At 45.9% G+C, this 20,698-nt stretch overlaps 1 protein-coding gene across 2 annotated transcripts in view; it reads left to right on the top strand.

The window, feature by feature from the left end:
- The window catches only part of BICDL1 (BICD family like cargo adaptor 1), a 337,524-nt gene that overhangs the window by 83,654 nt on the left and 233,172 nt on the right, over positions 1-20,698 (top strand). For both annotated transcript variants that reach the window (XR_014970393.1, XM_085633220.1), the window contains exon 2: positions 12,651-12,866. Coding sequence is in view for 1 of the 2 variants with exons in the window: in XM_085633220.1 (XP_085489346.1) it covers positions 12,651-12,866 (216 nt within the window). In the remaining variant the exon portion in view is untranslated. The remainder of the gene's footprint in view (positions 1-12,650; positions 12,867-20,698) is intronic.

The raw sequence follows: 20,698 nt of genomic DNA, 5'->3' as shown, positions 1-20,698 counted from the left end.
GATATGCCCCTTTGTACCTTGATGAAATGTATATCACGTAGGTACATATATCTGGATTTAGGTACAGAAAATCTAACCATATTTACCTGTTGATATTTTTGCCTTGAATATTTGGCTATGATTTTAAGTTATAACGATATTCCCTACTCGATATTCAGGTCCCACGCAGCTTCGCCGCAAGGATTTTTGCATCCCTAAACAAAATGGCATTTTGTTCTTTTGATGGATCATTAACCTTTCAACAGGGATTTTTTAGGATGTTTTTGCAATATGTCACCCTCTTGTGTCCCTTTCTGGGAATGTAGCACTTTACAACGCGTACTTTTACCACGCGGTAGGTAACAATGTGGTTGTTACAACGACATTACATCGCAAGTCGTTTCAATGACTTGCACTAGGTGGCGCGCTGGACTTAGAAATAGTATAAATTACTATTCCTACTCCAGTTAGAACAACAACAGGGAATCTGTTGGATTTAAAATCCAACACATTCCCTGGTGTTGCACGCCACCTAGTGCAAGTCGTTGAAACGTCTTGCCATGTAAAGGCATGCGTGGTAACAACGCAGTTGTTTTAACAACTGTGTTGTTATGTACCTGCGTGGTATTGTCAGCGTTGTAAATGCTGTTTCCCCCTTCCTGGTAGCACCGTAAGGCAGCTCCCTGCAGACAAAACCGTAGCTCTGCTGTGGCTGCCACACAGGTCTCATGCTATGCACCCGTGTCACTGAAAATTTGGAACAACATCCACACAGTAATATTAATAAAGAATGAGCCCTGGCTTAAATACTGTTCTTATATTATGAAACACCATTTTATATGGTGCAGGGTTGCCATTACACTAAAATCAGAGGCTTAGGGGAGGAAACCCCGATTGACATAGAATAGTACCACAGGAAGTGGCATTGCATTCCCTTTAACTCCAAAAAGAGTTTATTCAGGGGCGCAGCTTCAGTGGGGTGTGTTCGGGGTGTCACACTCCCTAATAAATGTATTATTTCATAAATAGTTGGGTACAGGAGATTTCAGTTGGATATGGTAAGGTGCCTGTCAGACCTCACCTGGGATTTTTAAATACTCACTCAGACACAAATGCACACACACACACAAGCACTCTTGTCTCTGTTTTACAAAAATACTGTGCGTTAAGTACCCGTCACAATCCTCACTCCTTTCCCTTTCCATTGGCCCTTGAGCCCTCCTCGTGCGCTGCTTCTCGTATAATGATTAACATGATGTGCCGGCGTGATTGGCGGAAAGCCTGATGCCCCCCCCCCCCCCTCCCAAGGCTTGCTGCCCAAGCTACGCCCCTGAGTTTATTGCTCATTTTTCCAGCAAGCCCCTATAGCTGGTGACGGTTAAGGGACGCTACAAGTCTTACAACCCTTGTGGGTTGCTTTACAAACACCGTGATTTAACCAATCAGACTCTTTCTCTTTTCTTGCTGTACTAGTTTCATGAGTCAGCTGTTTGAACCTGTAGCTTAAGCACCAGAGCTCTGTTTATGGAGTGCATCGAATCTTACTTACTTACTTTGATAGCTTTATTTCGGTCAATGACCATAAAAGCACAGATAAAATATTTACATAAACATAAAATACATAAATAATCATCATTTAGATAAAAAGTTATTAAACAACAGTTATCAAAGTAGCAACAATGAACAGTAAACATATTCAATCACTAAGAGGGACCCAACGCCTTTAAAATGCGATGGCGTGTATGCCATACACTGGTAAGAAATTTTGCTAGAGCAAAGACAGTTGGACCGGAGTGCATCGAATCAAAGACCAATATATAAGAAATTAATTCAGCCATACATAGCAACAGACTTCACCCCCTCCTCTCATCTTCAAGGAAGTACACCCCCTCCTCTTCCCAAGCACCACCTCTTCAGAGGTAACTACATGGATGTAGGGTCACCTCTGAGGAGTTTACTCTACCACCACCACCATGCCACCACTTTCCCCAGCCTCCTCTCCTCTCCTCTGCTCTGACAGTCTCTGACCTTCCTTGTAAGCCTCACCCCAATCCCCTCCCCCGCTGTAAACCCCACCTGTGGTGCTGTATCAACGCCTCCCATCTCCCTCCTCCGCCTCACTATTTATTTGCTCACGGTTTTCAGTCCCACGCGCATGGCCCACAGGCACCGGAGCACTTCCCAAGAGGACACGTTTGAACAGTCATCACTGCTGACTGTAAACCCCCATCATGCGCCGCGCTCTGACACTTGGCAGCTAGGGTTGTGCCTTATAATTCACATACACACAAAGAACGAAGGAATGAGAAAAGGTAGACGAGAACGACAAATGCTGTATCGACGCCACCCGTCCTTACCTTGGGTCTGTGCACTCATGTTTTATTTTTTTATTTTGTAATTAGTCACTGGGCCAAAGGCATTGCTGTGTATCAGCTGAACCCCAGCCATACCTATATTTAGCTCCCACAGGACCTTACTGCGGCTGCGCGGGATGATAGATGGTGGGGGCCCTGATCACGGGGACCCCAATCACACTCTGATCTGCATGTCCTTGCACCGCCGGGGTCTGAGTGCCAGCTCTTTCATGTGCCAGTCTGGCCATTGAGTGCCTCATTTTGTTTTGATTAGGATTGTGCAAAATTAGACGCAAGTAAGTTTTGGAAAAGTGTATCTGCAGGTGGTAAGGGCGATAAAATAAATGTTTCCAAGAGATTTTGTACAGCAAACAAAAGTTTGGAGGGCAACGTTTGAACAAAAATGTTGCACACTTGTAGTTTTGCTTAATCCTTCAGTCTTTGTTCATATATGATTTTGAGCTTAACACAAAAGAGCTGTTGGCTTTGAGAATGCATGCCATGTGAATTCAAAATAGGAAGTGCTCAGATTACCAAGGCTTTGAGCAGGCCACCCTGTGGCACTCCCTCGGTGCAGTGATTTAGATGAGTTCTTTCAGTACAGTTAGTTACAGGCTGTCAATTGTAAAATGTGGTTGTTAGTTTTCTGTGTGGTGAAGAGCAACATTTTATTCTTTGGCATATGCAGGGTTCCTGGTGTGGGATCAGTACTAAATTTGAGCCAGTGGTTGCTGGTGCTCGGCACTGGTACTTAATTGTCAACACTGGCACTTATGGCAGTCTGCCACATGGAGGCGCTGTTTGCCTAATTTAGAGGTCAGCTCAACAACAGCTGTGTATTAATGCAATATACAAAATACATTAAAAATGACTAATACCTGCATCCCCAGCCATTCTTATAGCCATTCCTATAGCTTTGAGGGTCTGAAATAGTCTAAAAATACACTTGTAGGTGTATGATGGTTAGCAGTTGTGTTGGTAATGTCACTGCCATTGCACCGGGAGGTGCAATGGGTGGCGCAAGGTGCGGTGGCCTCCTGTCAAGAGGCCTGCCACTTATTTATATACAAATTAAGCACTGGGTGGGATGGGGGTCCTCAGAAGGAAGGCAGCTGGATGCAGCTGACTGAGATCCCTCTGGGTTGATGGGTGGTCGGTTCTGGGAGAGTTTGCCGAGTGTGAGATTATAATGATGCTGTGAGACACATTTGTGCTGTGCAAGCATGGCACAAGAGTGTGAGTCTCGGAATTAAATATTGGAGCTTAAGTTGTGCAAAGGGTGTAGGAGAATGCTATGGTTTGCAGGGGTTGTGGGGCAGTGTTAAGTTGTCCTCGAGTTGTTGGAAAACGTTATGGTTTGCAGGGGTTGTGCGACAGTGTTATGGTGTGCACAAGTTGTGGGAAAATGTTATGATTTGCAGGTGTTAATTGGAAAATGGTATGGTGTGCATATGTTATGGGGTACAGGGTTGTGGAAAGATGTTACAGTGTGTAGGCGTTGTGTCGGAATGTTATGGTGTGCACGCATTGTGGCAGAATAATGAGGGTTGCAGGGTTGCGAGGGCATGCAAAGCTGGCTCTAAGGCGGTAACCATCTGCACCCTCAGGTGCTGTGTTCAGAAATAGCTTTTGTGTTTGAAAGCACCTGCTGCAGAGTTCCTTGTTGTGCCCAAATGGTTTCAGGCAACAATAAAAATGTCAAAATATCTCTGATGATTAGGTAGAAATACATTCTTATTAGTAAAGCCAGCCCCAACAAGTGTGGCACGTCTGAAATACAGAGTTTATACTCCTCCAGACCAAACACTCTTAAAATGTACTGCTACTAGTATGGATGACATGATTCCTGCACCTTGTGATCCTCATGGTCTTGTGGAACATTTCCTACAGACTGAATTACCCACGTTTGATTCATTGTCTCTTTCTAAGGTGTGTGTGATGTAAAGTGCTCTGACACCCTCCAGCGGCATGACTAGCACTATAAAAAAATTAAATGAATGTGAGAGACAGGTGGGGGGAGATGAGGGACACTGCTGGAGGATGGTGGTGAGGGAATCCATGGAGAAGGAGGTCATCGGGGGGGGGGGGGGGGGCGGGTGCCCCAAAAAGGATTGTCGCATCGATCGCCACCAGTGCTAGAGCCGACTGTGGAGAAATGTTACGGGGTCTAGGCTCTGTTAGAGAATGTTATGCGTTCAAGGGATGTGGAGGAATGTTATGGGAAGCAGGGGCTTTTCAGGGAGCGTTGTGGTGTGCAGGGGCTTTGGCTTAATATTATTTTCTGCAAGGGTTGTGGGAGAATGTTATGGAGTGCGGTGCTTATGAGAAAATGTCATTGTGTGTAGACGTGCAGGTTTGCGGGGGAATGTTAATATTATGGTGTGCAGGGTTGTTGGGGAATGTTATGTTGTGTAGTGGCTGGGAGCGAATGTTATGGTGTGCACAGGCTGTCAGAAAATGTAATATGCATAGTGGTTGTATGGGGGAATGGCGTGCAGGGCTGTAGTGGAATGTCATGGTATGCAGGCTTTGCAGAGCAGTGTTATAGTGTAGAGGGTTTGTTGTGCCATGTTGTGGTGTGTGGGGGTTGTGGGAGAATGTCATGCAGTGTAGGGCTCTGCTGTCCAAGGCACGAGTCTGTGAGAGCTACCGACATGAGGGGCATCTTGGCTATCATATTCCTGATCCTGCAATTTATGTGTAGCCCAAGAGGTAGATTTGTTTTCTGAATCTTGTAACAAATGTAGATAATAATTATACAAATAATATTAATAGTAATAATAATAATAATGAGAACAATAATAGCAATAATATAATATCTATAACCATAATATGTGTAAGCTTCATTGTTAAATTATGATATTGCTGAACTCTGAAAACTCTTTACTTCTCTACTCATCTCTGATCCCTAAAAATCCCATTAGCCTCAAAACATTCGTGATCCCTAAACAAAATAAACCTACTACCTAAAAACTCCCCAAATCCTTAAAACTGCCCATTCACCCTGAACCCAATCCCGCCCCTGAGGCCTACCAACCCAGTACCCTATAATCCCTGAACCCTTAAGAAATTACAACTTTATACCCATAATGTAATCTAGTTCTCATGTCAAGTGCTTCGATATCCTTGGGCTGTGTTTGTGGTTTTCAAAACTGAATTATATATACATGTACATGTATATGGAGTCCAAAATGCACCGCTGGGCCTCATTTTATCAAAATCCCTGGTATCAACACTAAGGGGCATATTACCAAGGAAGTGGCAGAGAGAGGCGTTAGCCGTCTTGGCTTAATGCCTGTCTCCGCCACTTCGGAAACGCCAGGCTGCACCATATTCACAAGGACATGGTGCAGCCTGGCATTTCCCCCTGCGATGGCGCTAAGTTACACGACTTAGTGCAAACGCAGGCACTCTTGCACCAGAGTGCAAGGGTGTCTGCGAGCAGAGAGGTTTGTTTATGTGTAGGAAAGAGTTCCTTCCTGCACATAAACCAACCTAAAATGCCATTTTGTAACTTTCATGTGTGCTGCTTCGTGCAGCACACATAGAAGTTACAAAACTGCACTTTTTAAAAGGTTTGTTTATGTACAGGAAGGGACACCTTCCTGTACATGAACAGACCATGGCATTTTGCTTTTTCCATGTGTGCTGCACAAGGCACCACACAGAAAAAAGCAAAAACGAGGAGAAATAAAGCATTTCTCCTCGTTCCGCCACCTTAAGACCAGGATTTTTCTGGTCCTAAGTTTGGCACTAACAATATCAGGAGTCTCTACGACTCAAACCTTCCGTGCACTGTTGACGTTTGAGTCGTAGAGACTCCTGATATTGTTAGTTTTGAGTACAAGCACACTATAGACGTGCCACCCCCTGTAGAAAGCTGTGTTTTAAAAAGGTGAAGTTCACTTTAGTTAGGATTATTGAGCATAAAAAGCGGAGTGCTTCTCTGGTCCATAGATTTAAAAGTTTGGCGCTGCCACCTATTATCGCCAAACTTGATAATAGGTGGCAGCGTCGACTTCAATGGGTGTTGCGGTCGAACGCCCACCGAAACACCCACTGCACACCCCCTTTCACGCTAAGTTTAGAGTGAAAGGGACCCTATTATCAAGGCAGCGTTAAGCCACTTAACGTGGCATTAGGCCACAATAAGTGGCGTAACGCTGCCTTGATGATAGGGCGCTGACCCTATCGTCACCACAACGTCACAAAAAGTGATGTTGGGGTGGCGATAGGGGCTTGATTATATGCCCCCATGATTTTTCAGAAGCCTAGTGATTTAGTGAACGGACACCACAGGCCAGAACCCCCCTCTAACAAGTGTTCTAACTCCAGACTACAGTGTCTTCCACCATCTACCACGTATATTGCGAGGTAAATATGTTGGCCATAGTTGGATAAATGGTGCGGTCAAGGTTGTGACATTTACAAACAATTGCTGTTATTTCATTAAAATATGTCCCGCATCTCATGTCCATTAAAGCTAGGTGGGCCGCGAAAGTTTGTCATTCTAGAAATTAGGCAGTGGGTCTAAAAGGTTTGGGAAGCACTAACTTGGAGCACTTATGCGGTGCTTGCACAACGGTCAGAAGTGGGCATTAGCTGCATGTGGTGGGGCCTGGCCACAGTCCAGGACCAGCCACAATGTCTTCTGCACATGTCTGAAGGCTGTATGCAGTGAAGGCTGCTGCCCACGCAGGGTTGAACGCAGAGCCTGGTCAGAGAACCAACCCTGCGACGCAGCCCTGGAGGGTGTGGGCTGCGGGGCATGGCTGCCAGTGGCGAGATGATTGTTGAGGGGTGGCCAGAGGCTGAAGGAGGGGGGCACCAGCGGCTGGCTGCCTCTGGAGGGTGAGGAGCAGAGCACAGGGGCCCACCCGCTGCAATGATTGTGACCTCACAATGTTTACACAAATAAAGAATTATGTCTAAAAGTAAACCGTATCTAAACCACAACGCATAATAAAGACATTTAGGAATACTGCATTCATAGTTGCTCCAGTGAAAATGGCATGGGTAATGGAAAGCAGTGTGGTGGAGCACATATTGCCAACTAATGGTAGGGATGCCACTGTGGGGGCGCTGCCACTGTTGTTTTTCTGTTATGAGATCCTCACCTTTGGTGCCCGGGGCATTTCTCAACGCCTCTTGGTGATGGACACTGTCAGGGGCAGGAAAGCAAGGCAGCTACGGGTTGGACATGCAGTTACAAAGAATAGTTTGTTTAATCTGACATTTGTAAATTGAACCGTAAGATCCCTCTAAAGATGCCTGAGCTTGTAAGAAATGTGGGGGGATATTAGCAAGGGCTGGCGATATAATTATCGCCACTTTAGCGTCCGTTTTCGTGCGATAAGTGGCGATAATTATATCGCAATATCATCAAGGACATAGCGTGTATTTCTTTGATGTAGAGCCCATTTTTTCATAGCCTCGCCTCGCATTGCTAATGAGATGCAAAGAAGGCGTGGCTGTGAAAACAACACAAGAAAATATCGTGAAGGCAGTTTGTCGATATTAACAAGGAGGTGCAGCGATAAAAGAAATCGCACTACCTCGGCCTTAACGCTGGAATTTAACGTCTGTTAAATTCCAGACTAAGGCATACTAATAATGGTTGGTGAATTATACTGATACGACCACGGGGTCGTATCCGCACTGTTAACGCTGTTTTCCATGGAACATCGCTGGAAAACCAGCGATGTTCCATGGTAAACACCGCTATCGCTGAAATATTATCGCCATAACACAATGTATTGTTAATATAGCGTTATCATGGCGATAATTTTGAGGGATAGCCGGCGATAATATCTCTACCGCTATGTGGGGCCAGTGATAATTATCGCTGGCCCTTGTTAATATGCCCCGTGAAGTCTAAGGGCAGGTGCACTGTCCATATCCTGAGCCTGTGAGAGTCATGTCATTTTACGGATAGTTCTCCTTTAGGAGTCGTTGGCTCGTGAGCTCTGAGTACTTACGATCTCTTCGACCCGCGGGATACCCCTGAATGATCGAACCTATAAGATCTTTTGAACATGAGGGGCTGTTCCCTGAGCCTGTAAGATAAATGCAACCAAAAGGTTAGCATAGATTTCCTTCATGGTTCCTTGACAATCTTTAAAATCTGTATAGCCTGGGAGATTGCTCTGCTGTTTAAAGTGTACATGTGTCTGATTTGTGTAAGCAGGAATATCATGCTGTCTCTAAGGGCTGAGCCTAGACAGCTTCTAAAAGACCCTGAACAAAGGTGAGAGCCAGGAACCGGAAATGTGCAGGCGACCACTATAGCTTCGAAGGTTAAGGTCCTTCAGGCTCTGTGTGTGTGTGAATGTCTGCCATAAAATCATTATATACTTTGAAATGTATGGTCTGTGCAATTGTATATACATTTAAAAATTATCGTAACCATGAACAGCATGAACACACCTCTGTAATCAAAATGTCTCCATTGCTGTTGTGCCAAGAAGCAGTTAAGTTATGCACTTCACATATAAAAACAAAAGCTTGAAATACTCTACCCCAAAAAGGTTCAGAGTATTTCCTTTATTTATAAAATGTTTAATGAACACAAAGTTGAAACATGCCATATATCAATCAATCAATCAATCAAGAAAAGCTTTATTCGACTGTATAAGTCATAAAAGCATTGCAGATATAGGGGCAGATTTACAAGAAAGTGACGCATCTGTACAGATGCGTCACTTTCCCTGCGCCACCCTTAGAAACCCTTGCGCCACCATAGATGTGCCGTATTTACAATACGGCGCACTATGGCGCAAGGATTGACAGATGCGTCAGAAATTCTCACGCATCTGTTGGCGGAAAAGTCACGCATTTGCTGGAGTCGTGTTGCAAGCATGACGCAACTCCATCAATGCATGAGGAGGCCTATTCCCACTACACTGCGTCACTACTTACGCCTGCTTGTAGCAGGCATAAGGTTTTGACGCAGTAGTGTCCTAAAAGTGGCGCAGTGAAATCTTGTAGATTTCACTGAGTCACTTTTACGAGGCCTTCCTGCGTGGGAACACCCACCCTGCATACATTATACCTGACGCAGGTAAATAGGCCGCATTGTTTGCGCCGCTGTTGCATCAAAAAAGTGATGCAACTGCAGCGCAAAAGTCATGCAAGGGGCTTTTAAATCTGCCCCATAATATTTGAGACAATCAAAATTACGAGAAGTTAAAATCTGAGTTAAAACATTTGTGCAAATAAGCAATCAGGACCGTCATTGTGTTACACATAGAATGATAAGACAAAATTAAAACATATAAAACAGTCTCTAGCACATTGGCAGGCATAAAAGACCCCGCGGGGCCAGGTGAGCTCAGTCCTACGCAATAGTGGGGGATTACGTCCTGTACTTTATCCAGCCCTGATTTGTTTAGAACGTATAAGCCACATCCACCTCAGAAATGTAGCCACCGGGATTGCATACCTGGGAGATGGATCAGTGCAGAGGATACGCAGGGCTGTGTTATGTGATCTTGTACCCAGGTTCTTGCAAAGCTGAACCAGCCAGGCTTTCCGTGGACCAACATAAGCAGGGCAAACAAAAAACACACACGCAAATGATTCTACTTGTGTGGCGCATATGTGTCATTTGTTATCCCTAGTAGTGGACCATTTATATGTAAAACACTTCAGGGGCAGAGATCCTGATCTAAATTGAAAATAAAGTTTACGGTCCAGGGGCTTCTCAATGATATCCCAATATGGCTCCAAGCTTGGGCGTGGTTTAATCTGGAGAAAAAGCCCCGTGAGGGAAGATAGGTCATAGCGCCTAAACTCATCTTGCGCAACCATTTTCCAGTAGGTTTCTTTAAGACTGTTTTTTGTTGGGAACATTTAGGTGGAGGGGGAGTCCCACACATGTGACAGGCCCATTTTATTTAGCAAACTTCTCAGTTTGCGCAGCCAACAAATTTTTAGGAAAGCGGTCCAAGTTTAAGCTGTCCCTTAAGCCCCGTGTAAACACAGCCAATTCCTGTGTGCACCAAATTCTACTCTAGAATAAAATTGGACGTAGTCTGGCTAAGTCCATCAAGGCTTTCCTACCTAGATCGTTCCTTAAAGGGAACTTGGGTGGACTTAGTGGCGTACTAGTGATTGCGCGCAGAAACGCAATCTCGGCTGTTGTTAGCTGGACCAAATTTTCAAGGCCCCATAAAGAACTGAATTCACCACTTTGGTGTTATAAATCTGGAGTACCGGACTTAGAGGCTTTGTAAAAGAGGTGTTAAGTTTTTTACTGAGGGTGCCAGCTAGCTGCCTGTGCTTTAGTGCCATGACTTCGATGTGTGGCTTTTTTTGCGGTTCAATTTTTTATTGAAATTTACAAAAGAATACATATAGTATAATAACTGTTTGCATTATCATACAATAAATATATAAGAAAATTGTTATATATAAGCATATAATAAAACTTTCTGAATAATTAATCATATTATATAATTTAATAAATACATAAACAGATCCATGCAAAAACAAATATTTGACTTTATATTGAGGCCATAAAAGATGGAATTACGGGAAGGGGGGGAGGAGAGAGAAAGGGAAGGCAAAGAAGGGAACACAAAAGAAAACGATAAATGAAAATGTACACAAATATAAGACATAATGCTATATAAAGCTATATAAATATGTTCCTGAGAAAAGAAGACACTCTAGAAAACCAATAAGAATAGAGAAAAGATGAATATAAGGGATAATAATTTCACTTGATGTATAAATATATATATTAAAAGATACAGAATTATATGTAAGTGTTCTGGTGAGTAGCTATTAAAAACAACAACAAATAGGTAGACACAATATGTATTAAGATTTATTAACCACCAATAATGAATGATGAATGAGAATGAAAAGGGATAAGAATTAAATTACTGTGTAGATGGGTCATTAATATTAGCATCGGTATTTAAAGCTAGAAAAGGTGACCATACTCGAAGAAAGAGATCAGATTGATCCTGTATGTTGTATATAATACGTTCGTAGGAAGCTGTTTGAATCATGGCCACCATCCATATTTCTTGTGATGGTGGTTGAGGTGACTTCCATTGCCGTAGTATACAAATTTTGGCTGTAGCTAAGGCTGTGTGTAAGAGTCGGGCTTGTGGTTTAGAGAGTGATTGTGATTGACGTGTATCATGCACGATGTGTGGCTTTCACCTCATGTCCTTCTGCAGTTTGATGCCTAGATAGACGAACGCATCAACCTGCTCCAGGGGCAACCTATCCATCATCATTCTCCCATTAAACGATCTGTGCTGATTGAATGCCATGAACTTGGTCTTAGCGGAATTGGCTTTAAGGCCCCTCAGGAGACAAAACTCTTCAAAATGCCACATATTCAGACAGCAAGAAAAAATGAAATACAACTCCTTAATAGCTGCCATCCTAGGCTTTCTTTTACACCTGCGTGCTGACATGTCAGTCTTTCTTCTATGTCTATGTAGGTCATAAAATGTATTAAGTCTAAATGTTATGAATGGGGAGTCCCGAATTAAGACAGGGTCTTTGCCTGAAGGGAAACAGAACCCAGCATGGTCCTGTTCCTCTCCAGTTGGCCGCAGAGAGTATTGTTTAGATGTCGAGACAAAGTACGCCACTGGCTGGATGATCCCAATATTTTATCTTCTTTGGGATCAAACCCAGGAAGTTAAATCGTTCTTTAAAAATTGATCAAAATCTGCTAATTTGGATGTAGCATCTTTTCCATGGATTTTCTGGTTGGGAGAAGGGGAGAGGCTGGAGCAAATTGGTCAAACTATGTTGACTAGATCCAAACCGGGACCAGATTTTCTCAGACAAGGGCTACAGACCGCCACAAACTAAAAGGTGATAATGAACACAACACATGAAGGGTGAAGGCTGAGGTTAATCCCTGTTCCAGCCACAACTCAGATGCCTGCAGAGATTTGAGACAGGCTTCCCAGGACAGTGTGCGTGCAGGTTGTCACGTCTATATTAAAAAACAACCTGCGAGGAAACACCGGTGCAAAATCTCCTGATATACTTTTTGGACAGCAAAACACTGGTTTTGTTTGCTTTGGGTTAAAAAAAAACAATGGTTTTGCTTTTTGAAATAAGTCAATGTATTGTTCCATTTTATTATTTCCTTTTTTCTAGGTGTGCTCAGTTTTCCTGTTGATTTAGTTGGCTTTGTACACAGGGCCTGTCCTCAATATGCTCTTCGCTGGTGGTGGGCCTAGCGCTGGACTCTGGCTGTTGAGTCAGGCCCTCTGCACGAGGATGCATAGATGAGAATGGCTGATTCATTTTACCAGTGTTCTTCTTTGTTTTTCTCCTCAGCATCTGGAACAAGAGAAACACGAACTGCGTCGCCGGTTTGAGAACCGGGAGGGCGAGTGGGAAGGACGGGTTTCGGAGCTGGAGAGTGATGTGAAGGTGCTGCAGGACGAGCTGGAGAAACAGCAGCTTCACCTCCGCGAGGCAGACCGCGAAAAGTCCCGTGCCATCCAAGACCTATCTGAGCAAAACCAAAGACTTATGGACCAACTTACGAGGGTGAGTGCCAATGGCATTTCAGAAGTATTGAGTGGGCATTTTTCGGAGAACATGATGGTTGGTTCAGTGAGCTGATTGCAACAAGGAATTTAGCTGCATGTACTCGGGTGGTGTGCAATAGGGGGCAGCAGGAGCCATTCAATGGATAAGCGAAGTCACCTGTATCAATACAAGGAGCGGTCCAACTTCTCTTCATCTTAGAGACAAGATTTGTGGACTCCATCAAACTGTCCAGAATCCAGTCGTAGGCTACCCTGTGTGTGTCCATAAATTGCATCCCTGGAATTGTTAACCCTCTTCCTACACCAATGCATTAGTAGCTCAATTGTGTCCCAAACACACAGCAAGGCCCTCAGGCTCTCACACACTGGCATCTTAGTATCCAACTGATAAAACCTTATTTTGGCATTTTTCATTGTACCACATTGTGCTCTCCATTACTAACTCCGTTCCTCACCAGCGCTATCCCCTTTGTCGTGGTTAAGAATGACATAGTCTTGCCTCTGGTCCTACCCTCCCAGCCTCTACCCCCCTTTGGTGTCTTCTTGTCTGTTAGTCTTGCCTGCTAGTAACACCACGATCCCTCAACTCCTTGTCGAATTGTTGCCTTAGTGTCTGACTGACAGCCTAGTCTCTGGTAACTCTATACTGGCCCTGATTGATACCAGGCTGTTGCTTTGATGTCCAGTTGCCAAAGTCTTGCTTCTGTTATTAACGTAAAACTTATCCTGAGTCTGAGTGACACTGTTATACTGGTGTCCGACCACCAAGACGAGTCTTCATTACTAATGGGCCATATTATCAGGTGCTGTATCACTTTTGCATCGCGCAGCAGGGTGCAAAAGCGATGCAACCTTTGGGATGCGATTTATTCAGCCATGCAAGGCCGCCTTGCTTGGCCACGAGTGGCTTGATAAATCCAGAGTAATGCGAAGCAGCGCAAATCGCTGTGTTACTGTGCCCCAGGGAGGCGTCCCATGGGTGCTGCGTGGGTGCTCCCATGCAAAACACATGGATTTTGATGCATGCCCAGATTTACCATAAGTGGTAGACCTGGGAAAGTGCCAAGAATGCTACACCTCCCCAGGTGAGGTGTAACAAGGAGAAATATCTTTTCTCCTCTTTTTGTCCTCTTTCTATGTGTGCTGCATTTTGCAACACACATGGATAGGAGAAAATGCTTCAGGGCATTTTTTGTGCCGGAAGGTCCCCTTTCTGCTCAAAAACAATCCTGAAAACAACGGCCGGCCCTCTTGCACCATGGTTGGCACTAGGCAGCACATTTTGCACCAGCGCTAGGAAAGGACAGGAATGCACCGTACAGTGTTACGTATGGTGCATTCGTGCCTTTCCCTACCATGTAGCGCAGAAAGGTGGCTTGATCCCGTGCGCTGTGCGATAACATGATAAATATGCCCTTCATGTCTACTGTACTGGGCTGTGCCATTTTATTGCCTTGGTATCCGACTGACAAAATGTTCTTTTCATTACTAATACAGTACTGTCCAAGCTGCTTGTCACGTTGTTATCCCGACAGTGTCCTGCCTCTGTTAGTATTGCTGGGCTAGCAGACTCTATGTCATGTTGTAGTCTTGATGTCTGACTGTCAAAGGCTTGTCTTTGTTGATCACTCTATTCTATGCTTTTCCATCACACTGCTGCCTCCTCTGAGCTCTGTGTCACATTGTCGTCTTGGTGTCTGACTGACAGTCTTCTTTCTATTCCAGTGTGCTGCCCCAGCTCTGCGTCACATTGTTTTCTTGGTGTCTGACTGACAGACTTCTTTCCATTCCAGTGTGCTGCCCCAGCTCTGTGTCACATTACTGTCTTGGTGTCTGACTGACAGACTTATTTCCATTCTAGTGTGCTGCCCCAGCTCTGTGTCACATTGTTGTCTTGGTGTCTGACTGACAGACTTCTTTCCATTCCAGTGTACTGCCCCAGCTCTGCGTCACATTGTTGTCTTGGTGTCTGACTGACAGACTTCTTTCCATTCCAGTGTGCTGCCCCAGCTCTGCGTCACATTGTTGTCTTGGTGTCTGACTGACAGACTTCTTTCCATTCCAGTGTGCTGCCCCAGCTCTGTGTCACATTGTTGTCTTGGTGTCTGACTGACAGACTTCTTTCCATTCCAGCGCACCACCCCAGCTCTGCGTCACATTGTTGTCTTGGTGTCTGACTGACAGACTTCTTTCCATTCCAGTGTGCTGCCCCAGCTCTGTGTCAAATTGTTGTCTTGGTGTCTGACTGACAGACTTCTTTCCATTCCAGCGCACCACCCCAGCTCTGCATCACATTGTTGTCTTGGTGTCTGACTGACAGACTTCTTTCCATTCCAGTGTGCTGCCCCAGCTCTGTGTCAAATTGTTGTCTTGGTGTCTGACTGACAGACTTCTTTCCATTCCAGCGCACCACCCCAGCTCTGCATCACATTGTTGTCTTGGTGTCTGACTGACAGACTTCTTTCCATTCCAGCGCACCACCCCAGCTCTGCATCACATTGTTGCCTTGGTGTCTGACTGACAGACTTCTTTCCATTCCAGCGCACCACCCCAGCTCTGTGTCACATTGTTGTCTTGGTATCTGACTGACAGACTTCTTTCCATTCCAGTGTACTGCCCCAGCTCTGCGTCACATTGTTGTGTTGGTGTCTGACTGACAGACTTCTTTCCATTCCAGTGTACTGCCCCAGCTCTGTGTCACATTGTCGTCTTGGTGTCTGACTGACAGTCTTCTTTCCATTCCAGTGTGCTGCCCCAGCTCTGCGTCACATTGTTGTCTTGGTGTCTGACTGACAGACTTCTTTCCATTCCAGTGTATTGCCCCAGCTCTGTGTCACATTGTCGTCTTGGTGTCTGACTGACAGACTTCTTTCAATTTCAGCGTACTGCCCCAGCTCTGCGTCACATTGTTGTCTTGGTGTCTGACTGACAGACTTCTTTCCATTCCAGTGTGCTGCCCCAGCTCTGTGTCACATTGTTGTCTTGGTGTCTGACTGACAGACTTCTTTCCATTCCAGTGTATTGCCCCAGCTCTGCGACACATTGTTATCCTGGTGCCCAACTACAAAGCCTTGTCTCTGTTACTAACACTCTACTCCCTAACTCTATGTGACATTGTCATCTTGGTGTCTGACAGTCAAGGACTCGTCTCTTTTAGTAACAGTGTACTCCCTGGCTCTGTGGCTCACTGCTGCCTTGATGTCCGACTGACTCTTGTCTCAACTGCTCACACCACACTCCTCCGGCCCACACTGTTGTCCTGGTGTCAAACTGATTAAGTTGTTCCTTTGTTAGTCCACTATTGCCTGACTGCACTATTAAACAGCCATGCCAGTTGACAACAACATGGGCATCGCTTTCTTTTACTTTGTTTAGCAGGACCCCCCTGGATAGATCCTTCTCAGTAACACTGTGTTCTGTGTTCCTTCTCTCAGTGACATTGTTAGCGAGACAGCCCTTGGAGTGAACTGAGACCCCTTGGAAACAATCTGTCCGCTCGGTCTCTCTCACACTGGTGACCCCATGACCTCTGACCCGTACCCTTCATGGTGGTATCGGTGAGCCTTCCTCTTCACTTTGTGTACATTGTTAGATGGACGCCCCCTAGAGGGGAACCCGGATATGTTTTAGCAACAATGTGTCCATGGCCCTCCCTCTAGTTGTATAGTTTGCTGGATTTCCCCTTGAGGGAACTTTGTATCTGCTGGTAAAAGCGCACACCTCCACCACTGTAATATTGTTACCTTGATATCCCTTTAAATAAGCTGTATCTCTCAGAAACTGTCCCCCTTCGCTCTCTGTTACATTGTTAGTCCAGTGACCTCTTGAATGGTCTCTATTAGCACCTGTGAATCCTTCACTTCCGGTTACATTGCTGTCTTCCCTCCTCCTTCAGTGAGCCCAGCGCTCCTTAGTTGTGTCCTCCTGTCTTTGTTACATGTTTTCCACACACATATACACACATTGATCTTGGCTCTGTAAACGACTGATTTGCTAATGCTGAAGTTAGTAATACGTATTTTATCGACTCTGAAAGGATGAGCGGTGCAGTGAGCTCTGCAGAGATTCTGGACAATGCCCTCCATATTTCACACAGATCACTGCAGCAGTCGCTCAACCAACTAAGCTGTCTTACTGGTATCCCGTGACTCAACTTGTTTATGTCTAGTTGATTCCGCCAACCTTGCAAGGACGCCGGTTATGATAAGATGTGTGTAGACTGCACGCAGAGCGCATCGTTTTGTGATCTAGCAACTTTGTTTTAATCATCTTAGAATCATTTACTTTCAGATACTCAAAAAATGTATGTGGGTGTGACAGAAAACGCACATGCGCAGGACAATTGTTGTCTTGCGTTCTGGATTTCTTGAAAACGCCAAGAAATTGGAGAAATCAGTCAGCAAGGGGGGCCCCTGGCGGTGCGAGTTTTCGGGGCGGCGGCCTCCTCCCGCTCCCACCTCGGGGCGGCAATCTCCCGGCACCCCTCTACATAACGGCCGACGCGGGGCGGCAATCGCCGACGAATCTCGTCAGCGCACCCCCCCCCCCCCCCCCTCACCCGCTATTCAGTGGGGCCGCCGCTGGCCCTCAAAAGCACTGACCGCCACAGGCGGCCATGAGGCTAGCCACGCCACGGATCATCCATGGGTACCTTCAACCACATACAGCCCTCTTGTATATATACACTCACAACCCACATCCATGGGTACCTCCAACCACGCACAGTCCTCTTGTATATATACACTCACAACCCTCATCCGTGGGTACCTACAACCACGCACAGTCCTCTTGTATACTAACGCTCACAACCCTCATCCGTGGGTACCTACAACCACGCACAGTCCTCTTGTATATATACACTCGCCACCCTCATCCGTGGGTACCTACAACCACGCACAGTCCTCTTGTATATATACACTCGCCACCCACATCCATGGGTACCTACAACCACGCACAGTCCTCTTGTATACTAACGCTCACAACCCTCATCCGTGGGTACCTACAACCACGCACAGTCCTCTTGTATATATACACTCGCCACCCACATCCATGGGTACCTACAACCACGCACAGTCCTCTTGTATATATACACTCGCCACCCACATCCATGGGTACCTACAACCACGCACAGTCCTCTTGTATACTAACGCTCACAACCCTCATCCGTGGGTACCTACAACCACGCACAGTCCTCTTGTATATATACACTCGCCACCCTCATCCGTGGGTACCTACAACCACGCACAGTCCTCTTGTATATATACACTCGCCACCCACATCCATGGGTACCTACAACCACGCACAGTCCTCTTGTATACTAACGCTCACAACCCTCATCCGTGGGTACCTACAACCACGCACAGTCCTCTTGTATATATACACTCGCCACCCACATCCATGGGTACCTCCAACCACGCACAGTCCTCTTGTATACTAACGCTCACAACCCTCATCCGTGGGTACCTACAACCACGCACAGTCCTCTTGTATATATACACTCGCCACCCACATCCATGGGTACCTCCAACCACGCACAGTCCTCTTGTATATATACACTCACAACCCTCATCCGTGGGTACCTACAACCACGCACAGTCCTCTTGTATATATACACTCACAACCCTCATCCATGGGTACCTCCAACCACGCACAGTCCTCTTGTATATATACACTCACAACCCTCATCCGTGGGTACCTACAACCACGCACAGTCCTCTTGTATACTAACGCTCACAACCCTCATCCGTGGGTACCTACAACCACGCACAGTCCTCTTGTATATATACACTCGCCACCCACATCCATGGGTACCTCCAACCACGCACAGTCCTCTTGTATATATACACTCACAACCCTCATCCGTGGGTACCTACAACCACGCACAGTCCTCTTGTATATATACACTCACAACCCTCATCCATGGGTACCTCCAACCACGCACAGTCCTCTTGTATATATACACTCACAACCCTCATCCGTGGGTACCTACAACCACGCACAGTCCTCTTGTATACTAACGCTCACAACCCTCATCCGTGGGTACCTACAACCACGCACAGTCATCTTGTATATATACACTCACAACCTTCATCCGTGGGTACCTACAACCACGCACAGTCCTCTTGTATATATACACTCGCCACCCACATCCATGGGTACCTCCAACCACATACAGTCCTCTTGTATATATACACTTACAACCCACATCCATGGGTACCTCCAACCACGCACAGTCCTCTTGTATATATACACTCACAACCCTCATCCGTGGGTACCTACAACCACGCACAGTCCTCTTGTATATATACACTCACAACCCTCATCCGTGGGTACCTACAACCACGCACAGTCCTCTTGTATACTAACGCTCACAACCCTCATCCGTGGGTACCTACAACCACGCACAGTCCTCTTGTATACTAACGCTCACAACCCTCATCCGTGGGTACCTACAATCACGCACAGACCTCTTGTATATATACACTCGCCACCCACATCCATGGGTACCTCCAACCACGCACAGTCCTCTTGTATATATACACTCACAACCCTCATCCATGGGTACCTCCAACCACGCACAGTCCTCTTGTATATATACACTCACAACCCTCATCCGTGGGTACCTACAACCACGCACAGTCCTCTTGTATACTAACGCTCACAACCCTCATCCGTGGGTACCTACAACCATGCACAGTCCTCTTGTATACTAACGCTCACAACCCTCATCCGTGGGTACCTACAACCACGCACAGTCCTCTTGTATATATCCACTCACAACCTTCATCCGTGGGTACCTACAACCACGCACAGTCCTCTTGTATATATACACTCGCCACCCACATCCATGGGTACCTCCAACCACATACAGTCCTCTTGTATATATACACTCGCCACCCACATCCATGGGTACCTCCAACCACATACAGTCCTCTTGTATATATACACTCGCCACCCACATCCATGGGTACCTCCAACCACGCACAGTCCTCTTGTAGATATACACTCACAACCCTCATCCGTGGGTACCTCCAACCACGTATAGTCCTCTTGTAGATATACACTCACAACCTTCATCCGTGGGTACCTACAACCACGTACAGCCCTCTTGTATATATACACTTACAACCCACATCCATGGGTACCTACAACCACGTACAGCCCTCTTTTATACTAACACTCACAACCCACACCCATGGGTACCTACAACCACGCACAGTCCTCTTGTATATATACACTCACAACCTTCATCCGTGGGTACCTACAACCACGCACAGTCCTCTTGTATATATACACTCGCCACCCACATCCATGGGTACCTCCAACCACATACAGTCCTCTTGTATATATACACTCGCCACCCACATCCATGGGTACCTCCAACCACGCACAGTCCTCTTGTAGATATACACTCGCCACCCACATCCATGGGTACCTACAACCACATACAGTCCTCTTGTATATATACACTCGCCACCCACATCCATGGGTACCTCCAACCACGTATAGTCCTCTTGTAGATATACACTCACAACCTTCATCCGTGGGTACCTACAACCACGTACAGCCCTCTTGTATATATACACTTACAACCCACATCCATGGGTACCTACAACCACGTACAGCCCTCTTTTATACTAACACTCACAACCCACACCCATGGGTACCTACAACCACGCACAGTCCTCTTGTATACTAACGCTCACAACCCTCATCCGTGGGTACCTACAACCACGCACAGTCCTCTTGTATATATACACTCACAACCTTCATCCGTGGGTACCTACAACCACGCACAGTCCTCTTGTATATATACACTCGCCACCCACA

Source organism: Triturus cristatus, chromosome 11, assembly GCF_964204655.1.
Source record: "Triturus cristatus chromosome 11, aTriCri1.1, whole genome shotgun sequence".
Lineage (NCBI taxonomy): Eukaryota > Metazoa > Chordata > Amphibia > Caudata > Salamandridae > Triturus > Triturus cristatus.
The sequence above is the reverse complement of the archived record's forward strand: the minus strand, read 5'-3'. Positions and strand labels throughout refer to the sequence as shown.